General features: G+C 37.8%; 1 protein-coding gene across 1 annotated transcript in view; it reads left to right on the forward strand.

Annotated features, from left to right (window-relative positions):
- The window catches only part of PIP4K2C (phosphatidylinositol-5-phosphate 4-kinase, type II, gamma), a 53923-nt gene extending 31667 nt beyond the window's left edge, over positions 1-22256 (forward strand). The window contains exons 4-9 of the mRNA XM_009075648.1: positions 1650-1796; positions 4443-4481; positions 14211-14324; positions 18169-18412; positions 19309-19412; positions 21334-22256. Of these exons, the coding sequence (XP_009073896.1) occupies positions 1650-1796; positions 4443-4481; positions 14211-14324; positions 18169-18412; positions 19309-19412; positions 21334-21414 (729 nt within the window). The 3' untranslated portion in view covers positions 21415-22256. The remainder of the gene's footprint in view (positions 1-1649; positions 1797-4442; positions 4482-14210; positions 14325-18168; positions 18413-19308; positions 19413-21333) is intronic.
- Positions 22257-24160: the final 1904 nt, after the last annotated feature.

A 24160-nucleotide genomic window follows, 5' to 3' on the forward strand; every position in this document is an offset into this window, starting at 1 on the left:
ATTTCCTTCCTAAGGTTCTGATTTGCATTCACTGAGCCTCTGCAGCACCTTAAGATGTTTTGCCCATTCATAGACAGTTTGAGCTTAGAAACGCTTTGCTATGAACTGGCACAACTGCATCATGATTATGTGTTCTCTGCTTCAGGGTTTGAACCTCCAGTACAGCTTCAGGCCAGGCAGAAAGGAGTGTACAGCCCAAACTGTGCCAGCAAGATGTGTCAAGAGTTGTCAGCTAAAATTGGGTTCAATTCACATTCAACAGTTTCCATCTTTGTTGTTCATTCCCTTTGTTTCTTGGACAGGATTGTTTCTTAAGTCTCTCTATTTTTATTTTGCCAGTTAAAAAGGAAAGTCTGTCTGTGACATGTGCAAATTCCAGTATAAAGTTAGTGAGAGAAATTCCTTAAAATTAACAGAGGGGCCAAAAATTACAAAATCTCCAGGGTTCCAAGAGCTTTGTTAGATCATTGGTTACCAAATACTACCTACCTTTGTTAAACAATCCAAACAGCTTATTCAGTTAACTTGTTCTAAATTCTTCTGAAGTCTCTGTTTCTAACCAGGTCGCTGTGGCACTAAAGAAACAGCAGCTTCAGTGTTCAATGAATATTTAAAAGCTACTCTGCTTTAGAAGCTGACTGTTGGTTAGATTTCATGTTTCCTGTTTAGGGCCTGAATTTTTAAAGTTTCTCCAGGTTCCTCTGTTTGAGACTTGGTCCTAACAGAAAGAGGGAAACCAGTGAGTCCTTTTCTGATTTGCATCATTGTGGCTTAACTTTTCCTTGGTTCCACAAAAAATATAAGTGGATGTGTTTGAGTAGGGTTTTAGGATTAATACAGTATGGACATTTTTATCCTGGGAATAAAAATTCATTCTTCAATTATTCTCATCATCAGTGTGTCTGTGCTTTTTTTTACTTCTTCCAGTGATCTTTCCAGTTGAACAATTAGTTGTATGGCAAGTGATCAGAAAAAAAAAAAGACAGGTTTCAGGGGCAGGTGGCAAATTTTTTCAAGGTTAATAACCCATTTGTAATGGAATATGGTGACCTTAAGGAAACAATGATTCGTAAATAAAACTATACAGGGATCTTGCACTTCACTGCTCAGCTCTATTGACCCTGAAATGCAACCACCACAGAGGAACCAGCAGAAAGTTGGTGATAATAAATAACATCCCTTGCTGGTGACACCACCATAAATGTTCATCATAATAAACAGATATTGAGAATGGAGAAACATACAAATTAAATGCAATCTGGAACAACATACAGCAGTGTGATGTTTGAAAAAATTGTGAGTTTTGACATCAGTACCAAATATGTCCCCTGCTTAGGTGTGCTTTTTGGACCATAAGCATTGAAAGGTCTGTCAGTGGAGTCTTTCTATGAGATTGTCTATAGAAATCAAGAGTTATAAGTTAAGCAGGTCAAGATTTTAATTTTTAAACACTGGCCTAAAAGCAGGGTAACCTCCTGATCAAAGGGTTTGTCTTCGCATGATTTTTCTGAAGATTTTTCTCCACACAAATATGTATTCAGCAAATGAATGTGTTGTTTCCAGGTGTTTTATATCTAAAAACATCTACAATTCTATATTTGTATAGTGTGTGTCAATCCTCATTTCTGTTTTTTCTTTTGTTTCTGCAGTTTATTGTGGAGTGTCATGGAAATACACTTCTTCCCCAGTTTTTGGGCATGTACCGACTTACTGTTGATGGAGTTGAAGTATATATGGTTGTTACAAGAAATGTGTTCAGCCATCGTTTATCTGTGTATAGAAAATATGATTTAAAGGTGAGTCATACCTGCTGATGAAATAACTGACAAAGTCGCTGGAAATCTTTGCTATAAAGGTTAGATTATGCTGGTGCTTGAATATTGCTCAGAATTTTAGTTCATTTTAAATTGCATTATGTAGGAGACAGCATTAACTGGTTTACTTCTACACCTAGAAAGGTGTAGAAAGAAACTGAAGGATGATTTTATAGAAATTGTACAAATGCATTTGTTTAGTGCATTTTTGAATGCAGCAGTTTAGCCAGGTATGTTTGCTAAATGTAATTAGTGGTTAAAAGTAAAACCCTTCACACTAGTACAGTAATAATTCTGCTTCCTATTGGGTTTTATCAACATTATGGAAAGCCATATCTGATTCTGCAGAGAGCTTTTATAAGACAGCTAAATATCATTTCAACCAAGAAATGTTACTAACAAAGTGCATCTCTTTTACAAAAGCTTCATCATTTCTTCACTATTTTTAAAATAATTCAAGTGAAAAGAAGGATCTTAAAACACAAAATATCTCTTGCTTTTATCGTAAGATCTGTTCTAGTGTTGTTTCAGAAGCTTTATCTGCTCTTTGTAATTTTGCCAATGGTTAATATACAGTGCCTAAACAAATGCCCAAAATACAGTCTGTCTTTCTGCCTAAGGGATTGTGGTTTTATTTCCTTCATAAAGTATCCACTTAGAAACCTACTTCTCTCTAATATATGTAATTTCTATGTCCTGAACCACTAAATGCATCTGCAAGTTTGTTTTAAGATGTTTATCCTTCTGTATCAGGAGATTTTTTATGCTCCATACTGCACCATCCCTTCCTACTGTTAAGTCTCACCTAGCTCTTGGTTACATAGTTGACTGAACTTGATTTGTAAGAAGTGATTTCTGGATTGTCAACAATTTGCTTTTTGATACCTAGTATTATTGGCAGCAGCTGTTACCAGAGCAAGTTATTTTTTTAATTCAGGAGACTGTGTGTGTTTTAGAGCATCATAGTGTCCAGATGCATTAAAAAAAGGCACAAAAGCACAACAGAAACGTAAAGTATATACAGTACATTCTTAACACTGATGTCAACAGCTCTTGCTGTTATTTACCTCTGTGAATGCTTCTGCACTCTGTTCAGTTTGTCCAGCTGGACAGAATTGCTTTAATCTCTCATGCAGTTCAAATTTAACATCAATATCACATTATTTTTCAAAACTGACTCCTTCACCGAGCAGATTTATAGGGACACTGCATATATTATAAATCACATTTTCTTGATTTTTCTTTACTATGGCATCCACAGCTGTAGATTCAGAGTCCTTTTTTGTAGGTGAATATTTCTGACACCAGCTTAGAGCTCACTTGTAGCACAGTCTCTGCCTGTGTAGATTCTAAGAAAAAGAGACCACAGATCAGCACAGGATTTCAAATGTATTTCCTTGGCCACAGAGTCATTTTGTTAAGATGACTTCAATGTCATTTTTTTGCTAAAGGTCAAATTCGGCAATCTCTGTAATTTTTACTATTGTGAATCATTTTTTTTTCCCTTCAGTTTGGTTTTCAGCTAATCTTTTTTCTGGCCTAATAGTCGGTTGGAGCACAGAATACAATATAAAAGGTGTCTCATCAATAAACTAAAATGTCAGACTTTTGCCAGGCTTTATTATCAGTTAGCAGTATAATGCAATGAAATTCCTGCTTGCTGGGCCACACATAATAACTAAGAAGTACTGTCCCATGTATCTTTTTTCTCCATCTGTTCTAAACTTTTTAAGTTTCTCTCTGCAAACAGAATAAAACATGGAAAAAAAGACATAGTTGCAAATCCTTACATTCTTTAAACTAGTAGGACTCCACTCCAGCACTTCTTTACACAATGCATACCTTCCAAAACAGTAGAGCTAATTTACCCATCTTTCAGTGTCCAATTAGCATGTTTGTAGTCACTGTTTCTTGCAGTGCTATCATGTGATAAACAAATGCTGGATCCTTAAAGGTGTGATCCTGCTCCAAGAAATTTGTAAGGAAATACATGCAGTAAATTTTTGTTAGCTCCAGCTCATTCAGAAAGCACCATATTGCCTGTTAGTTTTAAGCTAAAAAAAATGATTTTTTTTAAAAAGGATTAAATATCCAAAATGTCTTTGACAAATGCTGTAAATCTTATGAATCCACAGGTGGTCTCATCTCTTCTTTTTACTCCATGTTGCTGTGAGGTGCATTGTTCTCGTTTGTACATTGTGGTTGTGTTTATATTGTGTGACATCCTTTTCAAATGTGTCATATATGTCCAAAGAGTTATATAGAATAGGCTCTCCCATAACTATACAGCTAAATTGGCACAAAAAGATGAGAAGTCTACCAAGCAAACTGAACTTCCAGGATGATAGACTCAAAATGAGGATGAGAGATGAGGAAGAAGCTCCAGGAATCAGGACATAGATGTCGAGCATTTGAGGATTTAATCCATCTTTCATCTCTAATGATGCATCTTCTTCAAGTGACTGCAGCATTTTGGTGGTCCTGGGCATTCTACCTACTGTATCCCCTTCCTTTAAAACAGCTCTCGAGTCCAGGATGCAGTTCATCCACTTTTTGACCTGTTATCATAACATTTTCAAATTACTTTCTGACATATGCACATTTTTAGATCCATTTTTTCTGTTTCAGGGCTCTACTGTGGCTCGAGAAGCCAGTGACAAAGAAAAGGTATGGTGCATTTCTGTTGCTTTTTCAGTTATCTAACCTGCTAGCTAGTCTTGGAACAAACATAACCAGTGCTATCTGCCCCTTTTCTTTTTTTCTGCCATATTCTCCCCTCAGGAGTTCTGCCTTATCCCTCCTTTATCTTTCCTCTATTTTCTGCAGACCTTTGAATATTGGTTTGCAGTGGTGTTGAAATTTCAGAGGTAAGTGAGCCAATCCTCTACCTCCTCCTTTTCCTTTTTTCTCTTCTCTTAGTTTCTTCAGGGCCTGCCCTGTGGTAGGAAAACATCAGGACTTTGCTCTCTTCCCACCTGCTTCTTCATCTTCTTTCTCTTGCTCTTTTAATATTAAGATTTATGGATACTCCATGTCAGTTAATGGAATGATGTGGCGTGACAACACTCCTAAAATGAATGCAAAGATGAGCCAAACCTTGAATTGTGAGAACCTTTGGGTATGTAAAGCTCATACACATGAGCAAATGACTGACAGACTTAGATGTACATGTAGCTATAGTGAGAGACAGTCTCCCTCAAATTGTGGAATGAAACTTTGGTCTCAAAGGAAATTGATTGCTTTGTTTTTCAGCAACTCCAACTTCAGTTCAGTTGGGAAATGTAATGTTCTCAAAGTTAACTTTTCTTTGAGTTGTTAGTGAAATAGCCTGATCACACTTTAGAAGAGGTTTGTCTAGAGATTCTGCATATTATTGAAAATGGAACATAGTCTGCATCATCTGAGACAGAGAGGTTTGTCTAGAGATTCTGCATATAATTGAAAGTGGAACATAGTCTGCATCATCTGAGACATCTTAGATTTGAGATTTGGGTGAAGTCTAATGACCTATGACCTTTGTTTTCTTAATTCAGCAGATTTGGGTGAAGTCTAACCACCTATGACCTTTGTTTTCTTAATTCAGCCAAGCACATTCGTTCTGAATTAGCACAAGATCATTCAACAGTTCACTTAAGAGACTTCATTTTATGTTGCCCCCAAATTCCATTCAGATCATTTGTTTTTCTCCCAAGCATTAGTTGTACCTCTCTGAGTCTTTTACAGGTCACACAAGTGCACTAAGGAGTAAGGGACATGCAGTAGCTGTCAGTCCTGCAGCTCTCGCTGCATAAAACCTTCTATGGAAAGTTTTTCCACTTCACCCTAAGGCATGACTGACCACTTAAAATTCTTCTTCCAGCATTAGGCAACTACCATGTCCCAAATAACAGCTGCAGTAATGATTGTCAGCATTAGTTCTCTTTTGCTGTACCAGGCCCTCAAGATCTTGTCTTGAATGGTCTCTGTTCTCTTCTTGTCATCTATTTTCGTTCTTGTTTAGTAGCACAACTCCAGTGTTTTCAAAGTGGAGGAATTAACCCTTCAGTGTCTTACAAGCAATACATAGTGTCATTGAAAACCTCTGCTGGTAGTACGAAAATAATCTGATAGAAATGAGGAGGGAAAGTTATTTGGATGGGACTACATCAGGTTGCAACATTAATGCTTGGACTAGTATTGTAAAATTGAACACTATTAAGTGTATTCATATATACAGGAGCTGATACTGTACAGATATTTAGTGCAGTAGTTTTGAGTGGGTTTAGGACTATGCCTCATAATAATAAATAGATTTAACAGTAACACATACTGTAGTTACTGTATTGATTGAGAACCTCAAAGAAACAGTGCCTTAGTTTTGCTCACATGTAAGTTCATGGCAAAATTTCTATTGAACTTCCTTACAGCTAAGCTGAAACAAAATTGTGTAGTTTTATATAACTATACACAACAATTATTCTCTAAAGTTAATGTGAACTCATAACTTCAGTAAGGCCAACCACAAACTCCTATCAACCTCACACCTAGAACCTCCCCTTTGATTTTGAGTACTTCTCTGAAAGAAACACATAAAAACCTCATCTCCCAAATTCTTACTCTGCTATTTCAATAGTTTGATTTCTTGGAGACAGAACTACACAAAGCTCATTGATGTTGCAAACAGTCTGCATTGGCATTTGAGGGGAGCAATGAGTAGCAGAAAGCTGTTCTGAAAGCCTCAATGCAGCAGGGAAGCCACAGGCTCACACGCAGGCCAGGTGTTCTAAGAAAGGGAATTAATAGGGTAGACTTCAAAGTTCATAGAGGGAGCAACATTTTACACTTTAAGAAAGACTCTTAGGGATTCAAGCATGGGAAAAAAATAGTCTTTTCCTCATTACATGGGTTTTGTTTAAGTTTTGGAGCCTGCTGTTTGATTTGAAAGGGTCAGGAGAAGATGCTGCACCTGTGTATTGTAGGTGTTGAGAACATTCCTCAGCACTGTGATGTGAATCCCCTGCAACAGGCATGAGAGCTGCAGCAAACTACTCTGGTTTCAGGACCTTGAGGACTGTGTTGACAGGAGGATGTAAATGGTCCATTATTCATAACTGGCAAGCACCAGCCCTGTAGCATCTTTGTTCACTTCCATTTTCTCTTAAGTAGATGTCACTATTTTAAACTTTCTAAACGTTGTCATCTGTGGAAATCTCAAGTCAGTCCTAAAGATTTTAAACCAAGTGGGAAATTTTGGCTTGAAAGGGGGAGGGGGGGAAGACATTTTAGCAAATTCTCTGAAGAGCTTTTGGCATCTTCTGTCTTAGAAGAAATTGCCCTGAGTGATTGAACAAAACCAGACAATCTGAAAACCTTAGCTGTTGTAGTAACTTATTAGCTAATTTTTAGCCAGAAGAAAGTTAAATCGTCAATTTATTAATATTATCCTGAAATGACATTAATAATAATAGAATTTCAGTTAATGGCAGCATTATTTAATTACTTATTATAAAGGTACCTATGGCTGTTCACATCTGAGATGCAGAAAGTAATAAAAGACAGGAAGCTTTTGGTGCTCAAATGGATGGTTAAATTGTCTGGCAATGTTCTAGGTTTTAAATGGGCTTTTAAGTAATTCATATTGAACTTCAAATGTCAATATTCAAATAATCAAATGCTTTTCATGATATCAAGAGTAGTAAGTTTGGTTCTTTCGAAGCTGCAGAAGTGTGCTGGTTTCAGAAAACAAGAGCAAGTCTCAGTCACATTCTAATGCAGACTGTATATTTTAGAGAAGTTACTTTGAAAAGGCAAATTTGGCAAAAATTATCATGTTGAATCTTTTTCCCATTTAACAAAAAGTTATTTACTCAGTTAATAAAGAAGAGACAATTATGCAAAAAGATTTAATGGACTGTGATACAAGAAATTGGGAGGGAAAAAAGTATGTTTCTACTTTAGTTTGGTAGTGTAAAACAGGGACTAGTGTTCAAGCCTTTTTTTAAATCAGTATTTAGGAAGAAAAGCTGTCTGGATTGGCTTTGAGAATGGTATTTTTTCCTCCTGTTTTCAGTTTACTTCCTGTTTATCTTCAGCTGTTTAATATCCTAATACATTGATGAGAAGCTCTGAAACTGTCATTTCAATATTTTGTGATAATCAGTGCAGGCACAAGCTCCATCACTTCTCCCTTCAGTCTTACCTTAACACACAAGCCCTTTCATTTGCTGTATAAATGTTATTTTTAATAATTAAGGCATCACCTTGCTTGGCAACTTGTATCATAACATGCCTTATAGATGTCTTGAATTTTAAAAGAACAGTACATTTCAATAGTTGTCAAATTCTGACAGCTTTTCCTTTTTATTTTTAGGCTTTAGTTCTCTTTTTTATTCTTATTATTTTAATAATGGACATTTTCTATTCATTCCTTGGACAATTTTGCCCTCTTAAGTGAAACAAGGATAATCCAGACCTCCCCTGGTGGGTCTGGCTGCTCACAATTGTGCCAGACTTGGCAGTACACATCAAATTAGCTGTTACAGCTGAGTCTACTTGTACTGATAAAAGAACTTAAGTGTGTTGCTTGTGAGTGAGAAGCTTGGAAGGAAATTGGAAGAAGCAAAGTAAAACCTTCCTGAACTAACACCTACCACATTTCATCCTTCTTGAGCAAGTTCAGGGATTATTGCACATTTTAAAATTAATCTGAGACTGGTTGCCTTGCCAACTCTGCAGTATGTGGTGTTTCATAAATCAGCAGAAATGCAGAAAATTACAGTAAATATTGAACAAAGTGTCTTTGTGGAAAAAGATTTCTGTAGTTGACAGCTATGTTACATCTTAGTTAAACTGCATGCAAAATACATAGCTGTGATAACTAGATTGGAAGATGCTGCTAAATGTAACAAATCACTTCTCAGCTTCATGTTTTGCTTTATCTATGGCAACATAGAGTAATTAACTGATTTCTGAGAGGACAAGTATAACCTAAGTGTGGTTAAACCATGACACCCAAGGAAGTATAGGAGTATAGCAACAAGATCACTCAGTCTTGACTCATTTTTTTTTTCTTCTGGTGTCAATATGTAAAACTTTCTTCAAGGCATATAATTCCAAAATCTGAGCAATTTTTTCCTGCTGTTTTAAAATTGCTGATTTCAGAATTAGCATTTTGCTACCGATTTCTTCGAGTGATTTGAGTCTCCTTCCTGTGCCGATTTCACACAAGACTCAGGAATCATGTCTTAGATTTCTCTGTGAATTGGATCTCAAGGTTCTAATCTACAGAGATCATAACTTTCAAAGCATCACACTTCAAAGATAGGAATAGACATTCAGAATTCTGATTCCTATTTCAGCATTTAACATTCATGTGACACCAACCCCACTATTGTTTTTCAAACCAAATCACTAGTTTGCCATGTTTGGTTGGGGTTTTTGTTGTTGGTTTGGGATTTTTTTAAGTCTGTTTTCCATATGTTAAAAGAATTAGAAAAAAAAATTAATGGGAGATTTTGTGTTGTATTTTGTATGTCGCATGTTCATTTTGCAGCAGGAAGACATTAACCCTAGGGATAATTCTGGATGCATTTCCTTGAGCATTGAAATCACAGTTTCTATTTTGGTATGTGCTCAAATACCTAACCTGTCTACAGCATCCCACACAATTTTTTTTGTCCTACAAAAATGCTTGTTACACTGGCTAAAGCCATTCCAGTGTTCCCCCCTCAAACCCCATTTTGAGGCTACTACTCTATTTCCATTGCTCTTTACAGTCCTGTGATGTCAAGTGAAGCTGCAGCCCCTTGTTTGTTTAGAAACCACTGTCTAGGGCAGGGCAAATTGTACACCCAAAGCTTGGACCCAGTTCACAGAACTCCTGGAGGGAAGAAGCTGCAGGATTCAGCCTTCCAAAGGAGGTTATTCATCCATCCTGTAGACCCAGTGACTGCAGACTTTTGATTCAGTTCAAAACCACCTGCTCCAAATTATTGCAAACTATATTTAACATTATATCCTTTTCTTTTTTTTCAACTACTGCTTTCTATATAAGCTGCTGAGCCTAGAATTTTAAAAAATCAAGGTGTACTTGAGCCATTTGCTGTGAAGAGAAACCCAAGGTGTGGAACTTCACACTTGGCAGATGTTCTATACCATTTTCAAAAGTTATAAACTCTAAGCCCAATTTTGCCATGATTAGCTGTGTGAATATTGTGACTGGTGGCTAGTTCCAAACAAAAAAGAAGTCTGCTATGCAACATTTCTCCTACAACCTGATCTTTGCCTTTGTTAGGTGAGAAATTACTCTCAGGTTGTGAAGGCAAAGAGTTTTTTCCTTTTTAAATCCAAGACCTGTTCTGAAATTCACCTGACCTACAGCTGTTTTAGCAAGCTGCTTCCAAAATGTCAGCATTAATGTTAGCTATGATCAATATTTTTGATGTCATGATGCACAAAATAACCTTTTGGGGAAAAGAAATGCTAGTATTCATTTCAACACCTTAGGATACGAACTGAATTGAGATGTGTTAAGAAATATGCAAAAACTACCTCAATGTTCATGTGGAAATAAAACTTTAACTGGTTCTTACCTTTCAAGATTTATTTTTTTTTTACCCAAAGCAATATTAGTGGGCTCTTACACTATAATTTTAGGTTTTAAATCAAGCTTTACACATGCTGTCATCTTAGTTAAAGAAATTTTCATTGCTTTTCAGCCTTTTCAAAGGCAGTGAAATCTTCCTGCCATTAAAATTCCCTGTTGTGACCCTGAAAAACTTTGGAATGCAAACCTGAAGTGTGAAAATAACATGCTTTTTTAATAAATAAATATTTCATATTTGTAAATCTGTTGTGCTTTTCTTGCATGTTTAAGTAGGGGATTAAAAACAATGGAGGTGGTTCAGAAAGAAAATCTATTATTAATTTAGTGGAAGTAGTTAGATGTTCATCTCCTGTGCAGCTCTTAAAATATTTAGTTCTTTAATGACAGTAATATGTTCATTATAGTGAATTACATTCTTGGAGAATCTTTTTCCAACAAGGATTTTGCTTCATTGGAAATATTTGCGACTTCATAAAAAATTAACTATAAAATTATTTCATTAAAGCAAAGTCTCAGAGGTTTTTTTTTCATTCAGATAGTGTTTCACACTGCTTCAATGTGATTTTATTTGTATTTATTTGTTCCAGTGCATATTTTCAGAAAACAAGCATAGGAGGATTTTTTCAATGTGAACACACATTATTAATTTTGCATAACTACAAGAGCCCCTCCTAGCTGCATGTTTCATAGGTTTTAATTCTTAAATTCACAAATCAATTTTAAGACATGAATTTCAGTTACAGGACTGCTAGAATCACTACTAGTGCTGGCTGTCACTGGTAATATATGGGCTTGCAATAGTATATCCTAGGGGCTATTCAGCTTTAAATAAACAGGGAGAATGATACTGCCTAGCACACCAAAAAAAAAAAAATAAAATAAAAAAAGCTTTGTCTAATAACACCTAGAAAGGAGGAAGAGAACTGGCTGAGAGGCACTGCACAAATCCTGTGGTGAGGGCAACCACTGGCATAGAGCTTTTTATCTTCAGTTTCTGACATGGGACTCACTGCTTTTACTTTTTCTGCACATGCCTCAGAACTGGCTTTTAACTGATGTGGTTCTACACTTGTCAAGTCTTCACAGCTGTGGCCATTTGGGTGAAGAAAAGTGACCTCAGCTAAGCATTCCCAGAGGGATCCCCACGGACTGGGGGAGCCTGCCCACGGGGCAGTGGAGAGATTGGCTTTTTGGGACAGCTGACTCACTGCCCTGAACGTCCTTGGGATCCCCCTTGGGTCTTGTGATGGCAAGCAAGAGAAGCAGCAGTGTCAGCTTTGCCAGCTCACTTTTGCTAAAAATAGATCAAAGTTAAGTGAAGCGTGGCACCTGCACAACTGGCTCACCAGCTCTAGCATCTTCCAAAAAAGCTGTTGCTTGTAATTGGAGTTTATTTTTACTATCAACAGTCTGCAGTGGCAAAGTGTGCCAGTCTGACTGGCTGATGCTGTGCTCTGTGGGAAGTCTGTGGCAGAGCCTAGAGACGAACATACATCTCAGCATCTTAACCACAAGCACATCCTTCCTCTGCACTCCCCCCACAGCTTTAAACTGCATGAGTAGGGGAGGTTTTTTTCAGTGTTAATATGTTTGTTTCAGTTTAACCTCTGCCTAGTTTAATAAATAACTTGGATATACTAGGTGGAAAGTTAAATCTGGGGATTTTTATTCTTTTTAAGTGACTTTGGGCTAGAAATGAAGGGAGCTTGGTTTCCTGCATTCTTTTCGGTATTGTTTCATCTTAAATTAATTCATCCAAATCTCCTCTCCCATTCTTAAGCATCCCACGCACTGGATTCCATCCTCTGGTGTTGGCAACATCCCTGGATCCACAGTCCTGCCTCTGCAGAATTAGCCCTCGTCCATGGGACAGTATGTTTGATTGTGTAGGATCAGCTCTCCAGCTCTTAGCCTGGAATGCTTGTCTGATGGTTCCCCTACTCATTTGCATCCTAAACCACTTACTGAGTAGGCCAGAAAGAAAATCGATGCATGCTGTGCAGTCATATTGAAGTAAACAATTCACTGTGAGCTTCAAAAAGTGTCCAACATCGTTTTTAAGTAAAGCAGGAGAGCACTGCAGGATGACTCCTCCACGGAAGTGGAATCTGGGATGGATGAATGGTTATAGCTCCATCTCAGCTGCTTGGTTTTTTTTTTTTCCTTTTATTTTAAATTTAAATAGAGGATCTCTATTGGAGGGTATTTTAATATATCAGAGTGTTCTCGATGCAACACACTAACTCAGAGCAGCCAGACTAGGACCTTATTTTTTTTCCCAGCATTCATAGGTGTCAGGATGCAATGGATTTAATATGGATGCATAACTATTAAAATGTTACTAATCACTTAAGTGGTTTTGAGCAGTTACTGGAAGAAAAGGATCACTTTTCTAAACAAAAGCAGCATTGTGGGATCTCAAGTCATTAAAAAATTCCAAAAAATAAATTTGAACAGTTGGGAAACTGAGTATTTTGGCCACCTCAGTGCACACAGCCCAACAAGAAAAAGAACTTTTGGCCATTGTGAAGATCTGTAAGGGCATTTCAGAGTCTGCTGTGGTGCTCACATTTTAATGCCATGCTTTCCAATATCTACATTTTTGAGCAGAGATAAAAACCTCTCAGATTCTTTTCCTTACTGTGTCATAGGAAGAAAATAAACTTTATGAAAAATACTATCTCCAATAGGATTATAAGCAATGTCTGGCTAGTTGAACTTAGAGCGGATATTCCAGGAGGCTGATGTTAACTGCCTTTTATTCCTAGTGCCTTTCAGATTAAGGGGAAATTATTTAATTCAGAGTACTCATTAGGTCATGGACACTGACAATTGCAGCACTCAGTAGTTCTGCAACACTTTTCTTTGTGAAGAAAACCTGTTTTTCCCTACTATTTATTAAGGGGGGGAAGGGAGAAAGGCTGTTCATTGCTCTTAATGGGCCAATTTTTTAAAGGTTCTGATTGCTGGAGCTACTATTGCTTCTAGTTTGCTTGACCAAATAACCTAAAGGAGCTGCTCTTTCGTTTGTTGGCTTGCTGGGTTTTTTTGGGTAAACTTCCAGTTGCTGCCCTTAAAAACAGAGCCAGTTTGAGGTGTCTTAGTACTGAATCCCATGGTTACTCTATCTGTCTTTCCTTAATGCTGTTGCAAATCACTTTATGGGAGAGCTGAAGATAATCAACTAATGCTCCAACACCAAGAATATTTAATTGTATACTTAAGAGGCAGTGGTCTTCTCTGGCATTTGCTACTTCTAAGCAGAATTTCATCATTCATCATCAAATAATTATTTGGTATTAGGTTCTCATAAACACTCACGGTAGCTGTGTAAAATGCTATCCAGTCTGACTTCATCTGTGAGATCTGATACAAGTGCTTTGTTATGAGGTATAGATTGTGTTTCGACTTCACTTCTTGCCAGTTGCTTTGACAAATGACATCTTGGAAGAAGCTCGATGCCAATCAGTGTTCAATGCAAATCAAGTATTGAGCTGGAGATTTTGTCCTAGCTGCAATTGCTGAATGCCCAGTAAACATATACCTTCCAGGCTATTTACTAATGATTAACTAAGGATGGATAACTAACTAATGGATAAATTAAGGAAAGAGCTCCGTGGGTGCAGTTACGGAGAGCTGCGAGCCGTGGAGGAGCCTCTGCTTCCCTCAGAGAGACAGTTTGGTGATGCTCTGTCAGATCTCTGGAGATCTCTGGAGGTGCCACTGCTGGTGAGGGGGCTGCACTGTGCCAGCAGCTTCACCACACGACTCTTTGCAATCTCACTCTTACAGGAGTTTTGGTTTATTTTTAGGCCAAAGAGCTGCCGACGTTCAAAGACAATGATTTTATTAACGATGGCCAAAAGATTCATATTGATGAGAATGACAAAAAGATGTTCCTTGAGAAACTCAAAAAGGATGTTGAGGTAAGAACATTCCTATTCGGTTACATGTGATTGAAATATGTGGCAAATCATGGATATCCCAGGAAATCATACCTGTGATTCATTAATGAAAACTCTTGTTTATAAGACTGTAAGCACTGTCTGTTTTAAATGAACCACAATTTAAACTTTCAGGAGTTGATCACTGCTTTTGCTGCTGTGATAAATGGCTTGCTGCCATAGCTGGTTGCCATACATTGTTCCTGCCTTGATGATGTGATGTTAAAATGATGGTACTACTTAGCACTTAAGCACTTTACAAGCCTAGTACTTCCAAATGCTCCTGGGAGAGAGGTGAGTATTGTTAGTTGTATTTTACAGGTGGAGCTGCACCAGAGCTGAGGCCAGAGATGCACTGTAGTCCATAACAGAGGAGAGGCATCTCCCCCACTCCCAGCCATGCATGGCCTGGTTGTTTCATACTTGTACTCCAGTTTTAAATCCTTCTTAGTATCACAACTGTAGAGTGCTTTACTAATATGTATACAGCAGTTGGACTCATTATCTTAATGTAGTCTTTCCTAGAAATTTGTAATTGGTTGAATATAGGAAATACTTAATAGAAAAGTGTTAATGTGTGAATTTAATGTAATATGTTATTATAACTGATTTAGTTCAGCAAATAAAATAAATATCAGACTAACTCATTCACACAACTTGACTCTAGTTTGCATAATTTAAACTATTTTTACTAAACACAGTATTTTGCAGCTTTATTCTCAAAGCCCAAAATCTGTTTTCCTTGTTGGAGGAGACTTGATAGCAAAATGTGTCTGTGACTTAATAAGAGTACTCAGAGCCCCAAATCTGTTTTCCTTGTTGGAAGAGACTTGATATCAAAATGTGTCTGTGACTTAATAAGAGTTTCAGCTATTTATATCAAAAGAGCTCTGTAAATCAACTTGTCTAATCCTTCAGATCTGTATCTCATTAGTTGCACAAAACAAAATACTGTTACTTTAGAATCTACCCAATAATTTCCTTTTGAGGAAGTCTAATTTCCCATCATATTAACAATGAGAAATTTATGGCGGTGATGATGATGAAAATACAAATATTTTGTGAAATGTCAATGTGTGTTTATTTTATATTTAAAATATTGTGCTGGAAAACTGCTCTACCGATGTTACAGCTCTAGAGATAAGTTTATTTGGGTTAAACTTTTGTGCTCTTTTAACTTGTACTGCTATTGCTGACTAATGCTTTTGCAGTTAAGTAGGTTGCAGATAATATCTTAAGTGTGTGCAAGAAATGTGTGAGATAGTTTCTTACCCCAGGAAGTGGATTGTGTGTGATCTTCTACATCATTTCCTGGCCTGGGAATATAATGGCAGATTCCAGATCATGTTTTAAGAGGCTATTTTTTATGGAGTTGAAATTTGTATAGAGACTTGTTTAATATCCATGTAAACCACTCGTGTGAAGTGATCTGGCTCCTGATTTTAACAATGGCAAGCTGTTCTTTAACCTTGTCTTTCTTTTATTGGTTCTTCTGCCCTTGTTAGATAACTGATGTCCACACTTTGTAAACACATTTCACATTTCAGAAATTCAGTATACAATTACCTAATCACACAGGCTTTATAGTTAAACATATTATGGAGTTTTATGCTGAGCTATATGACCTTGTATCTGTTCTTTTTCGTCATTAAGTTTTGTTTCTAGATTTCTCTGGATTTTATTTCTATATTTCTCTCATAATCATGTCATGTGTCACCCTCTTGTATTCAAACACAAATACCTGTGACTGCTGTTTTGATGCCTCCTTGTCTACTTTCCCACCTCCTTATTCCATTGAAGTTGTCCTGTTAAAACGCATGTCTTTTTTCCATTTTAAATCCAATTATCTTTTCCTTGTGCTGATCTAAGTCTCTTTGCTGTTAGCAGCAGCACACATTTTTCCAAGAGCCATTCTCTTCTAATTTACAGTTCACTCTTTTTCCCTAGAGTCTGTTCTCTTTCATGCAGTTCTATATAATTATTGGTATTTTTTTTCCTGTATTTACCAAGTACCTAATGATATGCCTGGAGTTCTTCCACTCCATCTCCTTTGGCCAGTTCAGCTTATGTATCATTATACATCATCTCTTGAAACTTTGTTCTCTTCTAGTGTTGTGAAGAGTCTTTTGCTTTATTATATTGAAATTATTAAAAAGCAATTTCTGTCTTCTTAACACCTCAATCTCACAATATTTCTTCTAGCACTTGAATTTACAGTTACTTTGTTATCTCTGGTTTGTCTTTTTTCTCAGATTTAGGATTTTGGCAAGCTGTAGTTTCTCATTACCTAGTGTATTATACTCATCTCTTTCATCACCATCACTATCACTGTTCCAAAGTCTGGCTTAAATCCCTTCTTCCCTGGTCTGCTCCAACTTCCTTTTTATAATCATTTAGAGTTTATACAAACTGAAAACAGTTTTTATTTTCAGCCACAGTCTCTGCATACAATAGATAGGGTTGGACTCGATGATCTTGGAGGTCTCTTCCAACCCAGTTCATTCTATGATTCTGTGATTCTGTGAAAATTGCAGTATTGCTTTGGGGCTGCAGCACAGCTCTGCCCTGCTTATCCCTCACCCCCTTGAGCTGTTTATCCCATTTCCTGCTTTTACACCTTCCTTATTTCCATTTGCCTCTCTTACCTTTCTACCTCATCTTGTTCCCGTCAAGCAAAGTAACACCTTGGCTATACATAGAGTGTATTCATTTTTCCATTTTCTAAAACCTCCCATCCTCAGTCTCTATTGAAATCCAGCCTTTCATTCATCTTCATGTTTTGCTTACATGATTTAAATCAGGAGCCTATCACTGGGCAGGGAATACAGCATCATTTCATGTCTTCATGGTGTAAAACTGTATGGCTTTCCACTGCAAGAATATTGGAACACTTTTCCATGATTCTTTAGGAGGGCTTGAAAGGGAGTGAGGGGCAGATTCAGCAGCAGGTCATAGTGTGTCACACACCTGAGAGCACAGAGGCTGCTCTGGGTGAGCAGTGTCGAGGGCTGGGTGCAGTTTTGGGCACCACAATATAAGATATAAAACTATTGCAGAGCGTCCAAAGGAGGGCTGTGGAGATGGTGAAGGGCCTTGAGGGGAAGGCATTTGAGGAGTGCCTGAGGTTGCTAGATCTGTTCAGTCTGGAGGAGACTGAGGGGAGACCTCATAGCTATCTACAGCTTCCTCATGAGGGGAAGCAGAGGGGCAGCACTGATCTCTCCTCTCTGGTGACCAGTGACAGGACCCCAGGGAATGGTCTGAAGCTGTGTCAGGGGAGATTTAGGTTAGATATTAGGAAAATGTTCTTCACCCAGAGGGTTTCTGAGCTCTGGACCAGCTCCCCAGGGCAGTGGTCACAGCCCCAAGCCTGACAGAGTTCAAGAGGCATTTGGACAATGCTCTCAGGCACATGGTGTGATTATTGGGGATGTCCTGTGCAGGGTCAGGAGTTGGACTAGATGATCCTTGTGGGTCACTCCCAACCCAGGATGTTCTATGATTCTGTGAATCTAATTGAAACACAAGAAAGGAGTGACAGTCATTGGCTTACACACACACAGGTCTTCACTGCACAAAAAAAAAATTTCCCTGAGGATTTTGGGAGAGTGGGTTACAGTATAAATTTCAAGTGTTCTGTGTGCTGTTACTACATCTTGATAAACTCAAGTGTCTCTCTGCTAGCTTTATCACTTAATCCTTCCCTTTTTTCTCTCTTAGAAGTGCCTGTTTTTCTCAACCAATGACACTTTTGTGTAACTTCTGTTTGTAAGTGCAGTTTACGTTCTTCAGTGACACTGATAAATTGCTTATTATCACTTTCTAGTTCCTTGCTCAGTTAAAACTCATGGACTACAGCTTGCTGGTTGGAATTCATGATGTTGAAAGAGCTGAACAGGAAGAAGTAGAGTGTGAAGAGAATGATGGAGAAGAGGAAGGTGAAAGTGATGGGACTCACCCCATTGGAACCCCTCCAGACAGTCCAGGAAACACACTGAACAGCTCACTGCCTTTGGCCCCAGGGGAATTTGATCCAGCTATTGATGTTTATGGAATAAAATCCCATGAAAGTAAGCAGTAATAAATATTTTTATGTTAAGATGGTTTGATTCTTGCGTCAGAATCCTAATGTCTTCACAACCACGTGAAGACAAATGTAAACTGCAAAATAAAAGTTCACTCTGCAGAAAAGGAAATTTGCATTTTGGTGCAGCAGAAAGCAGAAGATTCCTATATTGCTTAGCTGTTCAGGTAAGTTCTTCAGCAGTTAATTCTTAGCTTTTTCAGCCCCCTCAGGAAATCTCGTATCTATAATTGTTCTTTTCCTCGTGGATAAGATAATGCTGTTAAATATGGTCTAGAAAGAATGAGAAAAGCTTCATTCCAAGTTATATTTAGCTTTTTGGTTGCTCTCTGAAAATCTGTGCACTCATCCCCAATTTCTGTGTTCCAGCTAAGAAAGTCATCATAAGCACTGTGTAAGAAGCCTGAAACTGGGTTAGTGTGTAAAACTAAGTATAACTAGTTACCTGTGGCTGTTCAAGACAGAGAAGTTCTCTCTTTTTTTTTCATAAGCATTGAAATGGATAAATACATGGGTTTATTCAGAAAGAAAATATGATCTTGTTTGTTGACACAGAAGCATTACCTTTCATATAAAACTTCATAGTTTTTCCACAAAGGAAGATGAAATCCATGTTACTTTAACTGAGCAATAATTCCTCTTTCTGTAAGCTGGTGTTTTATTTTATGCTCACTCAGGGGGGTTTGCATTGCACATGACTGCAGTTAAACTCTCAGGTAAGGACAGCTTGAGCCTGTGGTCTTTACAGATCTGTGATTCTGGCTGACATTGACCTGTCTTAGCTGCTGATTGAGTCTTAGATGTTCTCCTTTGTTAGAGGGAGGACTCCTGATTAAGATGTTTCAAAAGTCTTTCTAACTGCCCTGTGTTTGCTGTTTGCAGATGCCCCTAGAAAGGAAGTATACTTTATGGCCATTATTGACATTCTTACTCATTATGATGCAAAAAAGAAAGCTGCCCATGCTGCAAAAACGGTAAAGCACGGGGTGAGTATCTGGGTTGCTTTTTTCCTCTTATCCCATTTACATTCATACATTTTTGTTGTTTAGTGCCCTGATACAGGAGATTTCAGGAAACCTAGGCTAAGGGGAAATAGATCAGAATTATTTTTCATGTTTAGTGTGCAATTAAGAAGTACAGAGTAACTGCTGCACATTACATACTGAAAGTGGAACTCCTTTTTCAGCCCTACATGTACCTTTCTTACCCATAAAGAGCTCTAGTCAGATGCCTTTTTAGGACTTTGTCCTAAATTTATGAGATGCACCTTATTCCTGCAAACAAAGCTGTTCACCAGATGCTTGTGGAGGTATACAGCACTGTGAAAGCTGTTGTGAAGCTTATTTCAGATGCAGGGCCTTACTGATGGTTTCATTATTTGGTACAGCCCGTTGAAGTTAGTTCTTCAGCATCTAATGTGCCTCACCCTACAAGACTTCTTCAGAAAAAAAGATGCAATTTGCAAAATTCAACATAAAATGTACACATTAATTACTCAGAGACTGTTCAGCGAAGTTTGATGGACATGAACTTACTTATTTTGACTGAAATTGCTGCTTAGCAGCAGACATCTAAGAACCATGGTGAAACAGCCCAGTCTTCTACATTTATGATTTATATCTACCATTGTCACTCCTGTGGTGATTTAAGGTTCAAATTTCATAAACCTTTTTAGAAGACCATAGTCATTCATGAGGTTAAAATCCCTTCTCTGTGTAAGTAGCTAAAGGGTGAGGTTAGTTACAGAGGTGAACAATGTGACATGCTTAGGCCCTGTAGAAGGTACTTTTTGTCTCTCTAAAGCAATCCTGTCCTTACTCTCTCTGCTCTTGGGGCAGCAGAAGGTTGTTCCAGACCACATGCAGCCATTATCTGGCAATTATTCAAGAACTTTGAATGTAGCAGACATTAAAAACTCACACTTCTGGCTTAAATTAGGAATAGAAATATGTTGTAAATAACAACCATGATTATTGAAGCTGATTGTGATTAGAACTTATTACAGAACATTACTTTCATACAGCCATTCTGTTTATTTTGCTGTCTCCATCCTGAGCCACCCGACACTGAAGTTCATTCACTGATTGTATGCATACAATTTTCCCCTTCTGTAAAACAGGAAAAATGTAGCTAAAAATGTAGCTAAGGCTCTGAAAGCCTCAAAAATAGGAATGAAATCATGACTTCATTGAAACAGCAATTGTACAGTTTATTCAGTGAGTCCAGGCTTAAATACATATATGTTGAAAAAAGTGTTACTAATTGTTACCATATATTTCAAACCAGGTTATTTAGCATTCAGATAACAATATGTGTTATTTAAGTGTTGACAAGCCAGATCTGAGTGTGGTAATTCAGTCTTCTCTATATGAAGGCACTGCTGCTCAAGAGACCAGAATCTGTTGGTGAATCAGAATCACAGAATTTTAGGGGTTGGAATGGATCCTACAGATCACCTAGTCCCAACCCTCCCTGCCATGGGCAGGGACACCTCCTCACTAGGCAGGGATGCTCAAGGCTCATCCAGCCTGACCCTGAACACCACCAGGGTTGGTGTATCCACCACTTCCCTGGGCACCCTGTGCCAGTGGGTTGATTGGGCAGTAGGAATTCATATAGGAGACTGAAGTACAATGAAAGTAAAGAGAAATATGGAAAGTAGAAAGACTGTTTCAGAAATGGAAGATGGGTATTACAGTGGTGAGTGCTGAGTTATCACTGTCCTTGTGTGAAGTCTAAGAAGGCATCAGTAAGATTCTGCTTGAGGTCCATTACAATTTGTGTTTCTGGTTTTGGTTCTGAGGCTGCACATGAAATTTATTGACTAAGTGACACCCTGGGTGGCAAAGCATCAATTAAAACTCTGGCTCTTCCTTCTTTCCTCTCCCCTCCCAATTCTCTGTCTAGGCTGGTGCAGAAATTTCAACTGTTAATCCTGAACAGTATTCAAAGCGCTTCTTGGACTTTATTGCCAACATCTTGACGTAACCTATCGTGTTACATAGGACAGACACGAGACCTGGGGACAGCAGCAGTGGCTAAAAGTGGAGGGAAAAAAAAGAACTCAGAGAAGGACTCATCTTGCAGAAAGCAACCCCTTTGTTTACATCTGCTGGCAAAGATGACTGAAGTGGGGTGGAGTACTTGCTTTAACAGCTGCCTGATATTCCCAGCATAGTTCTAGCTATTTCTGACTCTTTTGTGTGTGCAAAAAAAAAATAAAATAAAAATTTAAAATAATTTAAATAAATAGAACAGCTTACTCAGAGTGCACTGTGACAGTAATACTCTGATGCTACCAGCTGAAACGGAATAAATGAGCAAAGAGGTGTGGGGTGGGGGTGGGGAAGAGTAAATGCATGTTAAATCTACAATATTGATATCAAATTGTAAACTGTGGATCAGTTTATTTTTTGAACTAAAAAGATACATGACAGTATTCTTCATGATGATGATGATGATGATGATAATGATGATGATGATGATGATGAAGACCTTACGAAAAAAAAGAGGATTACACCCTGCACACTGGCACTCCTTAAAAAAGCAGCTGCAACAGCCCTTGGTGCCAGAAGCTTTTCCCATTTGGTTCCTAGCAGTTGGGTTTTTCCCTTTTTTTCCTCCCTCTCCTGTTTTTGTCTCCTTTTCAGCACATTGCATCAGGAAGTTCAGCCTCTCAGCCACCTGAGAGCTGGCACCTCTTATCTTACAAAGAGCTAACGTCGTTCATGCTGTGTGTACATTTTTGCTATAGTCAACTTATGTTAAGGGAAAACTTTCCTCATTTCAGTTTGTTACCTGAAGTTTTCTTTTGTTTTATATTCTTGCAAGTGTAAAAAAAAAAAAAAAAAAAGAAAGAAAAAAAAGAGGAAAGCTTATCTGAAGAAGTGCATAGTTTTGGGCAATAGTAGCTCCATCTTTCACTCATCCTGAAAGATGTGCACACTGATAGAAATTCCATTCCCTTGTAATTTACTGGGAATTTGAAGTTGAAATGCTTATGTCGTACTGTGGAAACAGTGGTATTTTATTATAGATTATCCCTCGAGAAATGAACCCTGAATTTTACTGTTTACATTATTAGGAAAGCAGGGATATTTCTGAATTTCAGAGCCGTGTACAATATATGACTTTTGAGTTTACATGTAAAGTTATTTTGCAGTACAAATGAAGTAATGTTTGTCATCTTCCAAGAGGTAATGTGCAGTAGTGTACTAAAGTGAATGTCTCGCTCACCTCCATGACAGACTCTTTTACAATAAAAAGAGAAAGGATATTTCAGAGGGATTTTTTCCCAAGGTTGTCTTTCAGCATCAAAATGACCTGTCCTACCATTTACTCAAGTTTGATTGTATAATACATTGCCTGAAACTGTGCTGATCATGTTTAACTTGTTTCAAATTTTTAAACCACATTGTATTCCTTTCTCCTCTTGTATTTTTCCCTGAAAGACTCCATGCTTGAAAGAGACAAATTTACATATGCTTAAAAGTTTATCTACTTATACACTGTGCTAAAGCTGTGCCTTTAAAATTTCTTTATTGAAATTGTTAGATTTTCTAGGCAATGTAAGAGAAGTCAAAGCCTCCCCATCGTCGTTTCTAACTCAGACCAGGAGTGCCAGCATGCCTTGTCCATGACTAACGTCAGTGCTGTTCAGCCTGCAACTCTGCATCACCTGTGTAGTGGTTTACTTCAGAGGAGCCTATACAATAGCAACACATTTCACTCTCTTCAGTGGCCAAAGGCAATACTGTCCCTGTTGCTGTGTACTCATTATTTTTCTCCTTTCCCCGACCTTTCCCACAGGTTTTGGTTTTTTTTTGTTACGTTTGACTTAGTGATGTCTGCAGCACTGTAATGTATGTGTATACTTTTGTATTGTATGTATTTAAATAAGTTGGTACTGTGGCTTGGTTTGGGTTTTTTTTCTGTCCTCTCCCTATATATACCCTGGTTGTCTACGTTCTCACACAGCTTTCATTTTCTGCAGCATGCTGTGGCTTCTGAAGGTATGTGAGGCCACAGGGAGACCCTGAAGTAAAAATAAGGTACATGTACTTGGAGTACATATTTAATTGCGGCCACCGAGTGTACATTTTTAGACATTTACAGCAAGGCATTCTTCTTGTCTGTGTAGCATTTTTGTCACTCATTCTTGTTGATAAACTGTTTATTTGGACAGGGCAGGGAAGACTCATTATTGTGTATGTTAGTGCTTAGATTACACTCCAAACATGAGCAAGGCTTTATAAAATAAAGCACTTTGATGACTCACTAGGTAAATCCTTTGTTCTTGTGTTTCACCTATGGGTTTGATCACTTACAGATGAAATTTGGATGTCACATGCCTGTATCACAGGGGGAAAAAAAAAGAAGAAAGAAAACTTAGAAAAACTTGAGGTTTTTCACTGAATTTTAACCTGCTTCTTCCATGCTTACTTTAAGGGGCTTGAAACATTTAGCCTTTGGGGTTTTGGGCTGAGGCTGGGCTATAAGAGCAAATACTGAGGTTTGGAATCAGCAACTCTATGGACTAGATCCTATTATTGATAGCAAAACAAAAAGATCATCCATGATAGTTAATTGATAGAAGGATTGGCAGAACTTTGCTAACTGTGATCTTATGCTAAACCAGTTATTTTAAAAGTGTTTGGAAATAAGCCCAGATGAGCATGGGAAGGAGGGAGGGCTGTGTGCTCTAGGATTTCAAGGCTTTGATTGTCAGGACTTT

This window comes from Acanthisitta chloris, unplaced genomic scaffold (assembly GCF_000695815.1).
Source record: "Acanthisitta chloris isolate BGI_N310 unplaced genomic scaffold, ASM69581v1 scaffold3535, whole genome shotgun sequence".
In the NCBI taxonomy this organism is placed as follows: Eukaryota; Metazoa; Chordata; class Aves; order Passeriformes; family Acanthisittidae; genus Acanthisitta; species Acanthisitta chloris.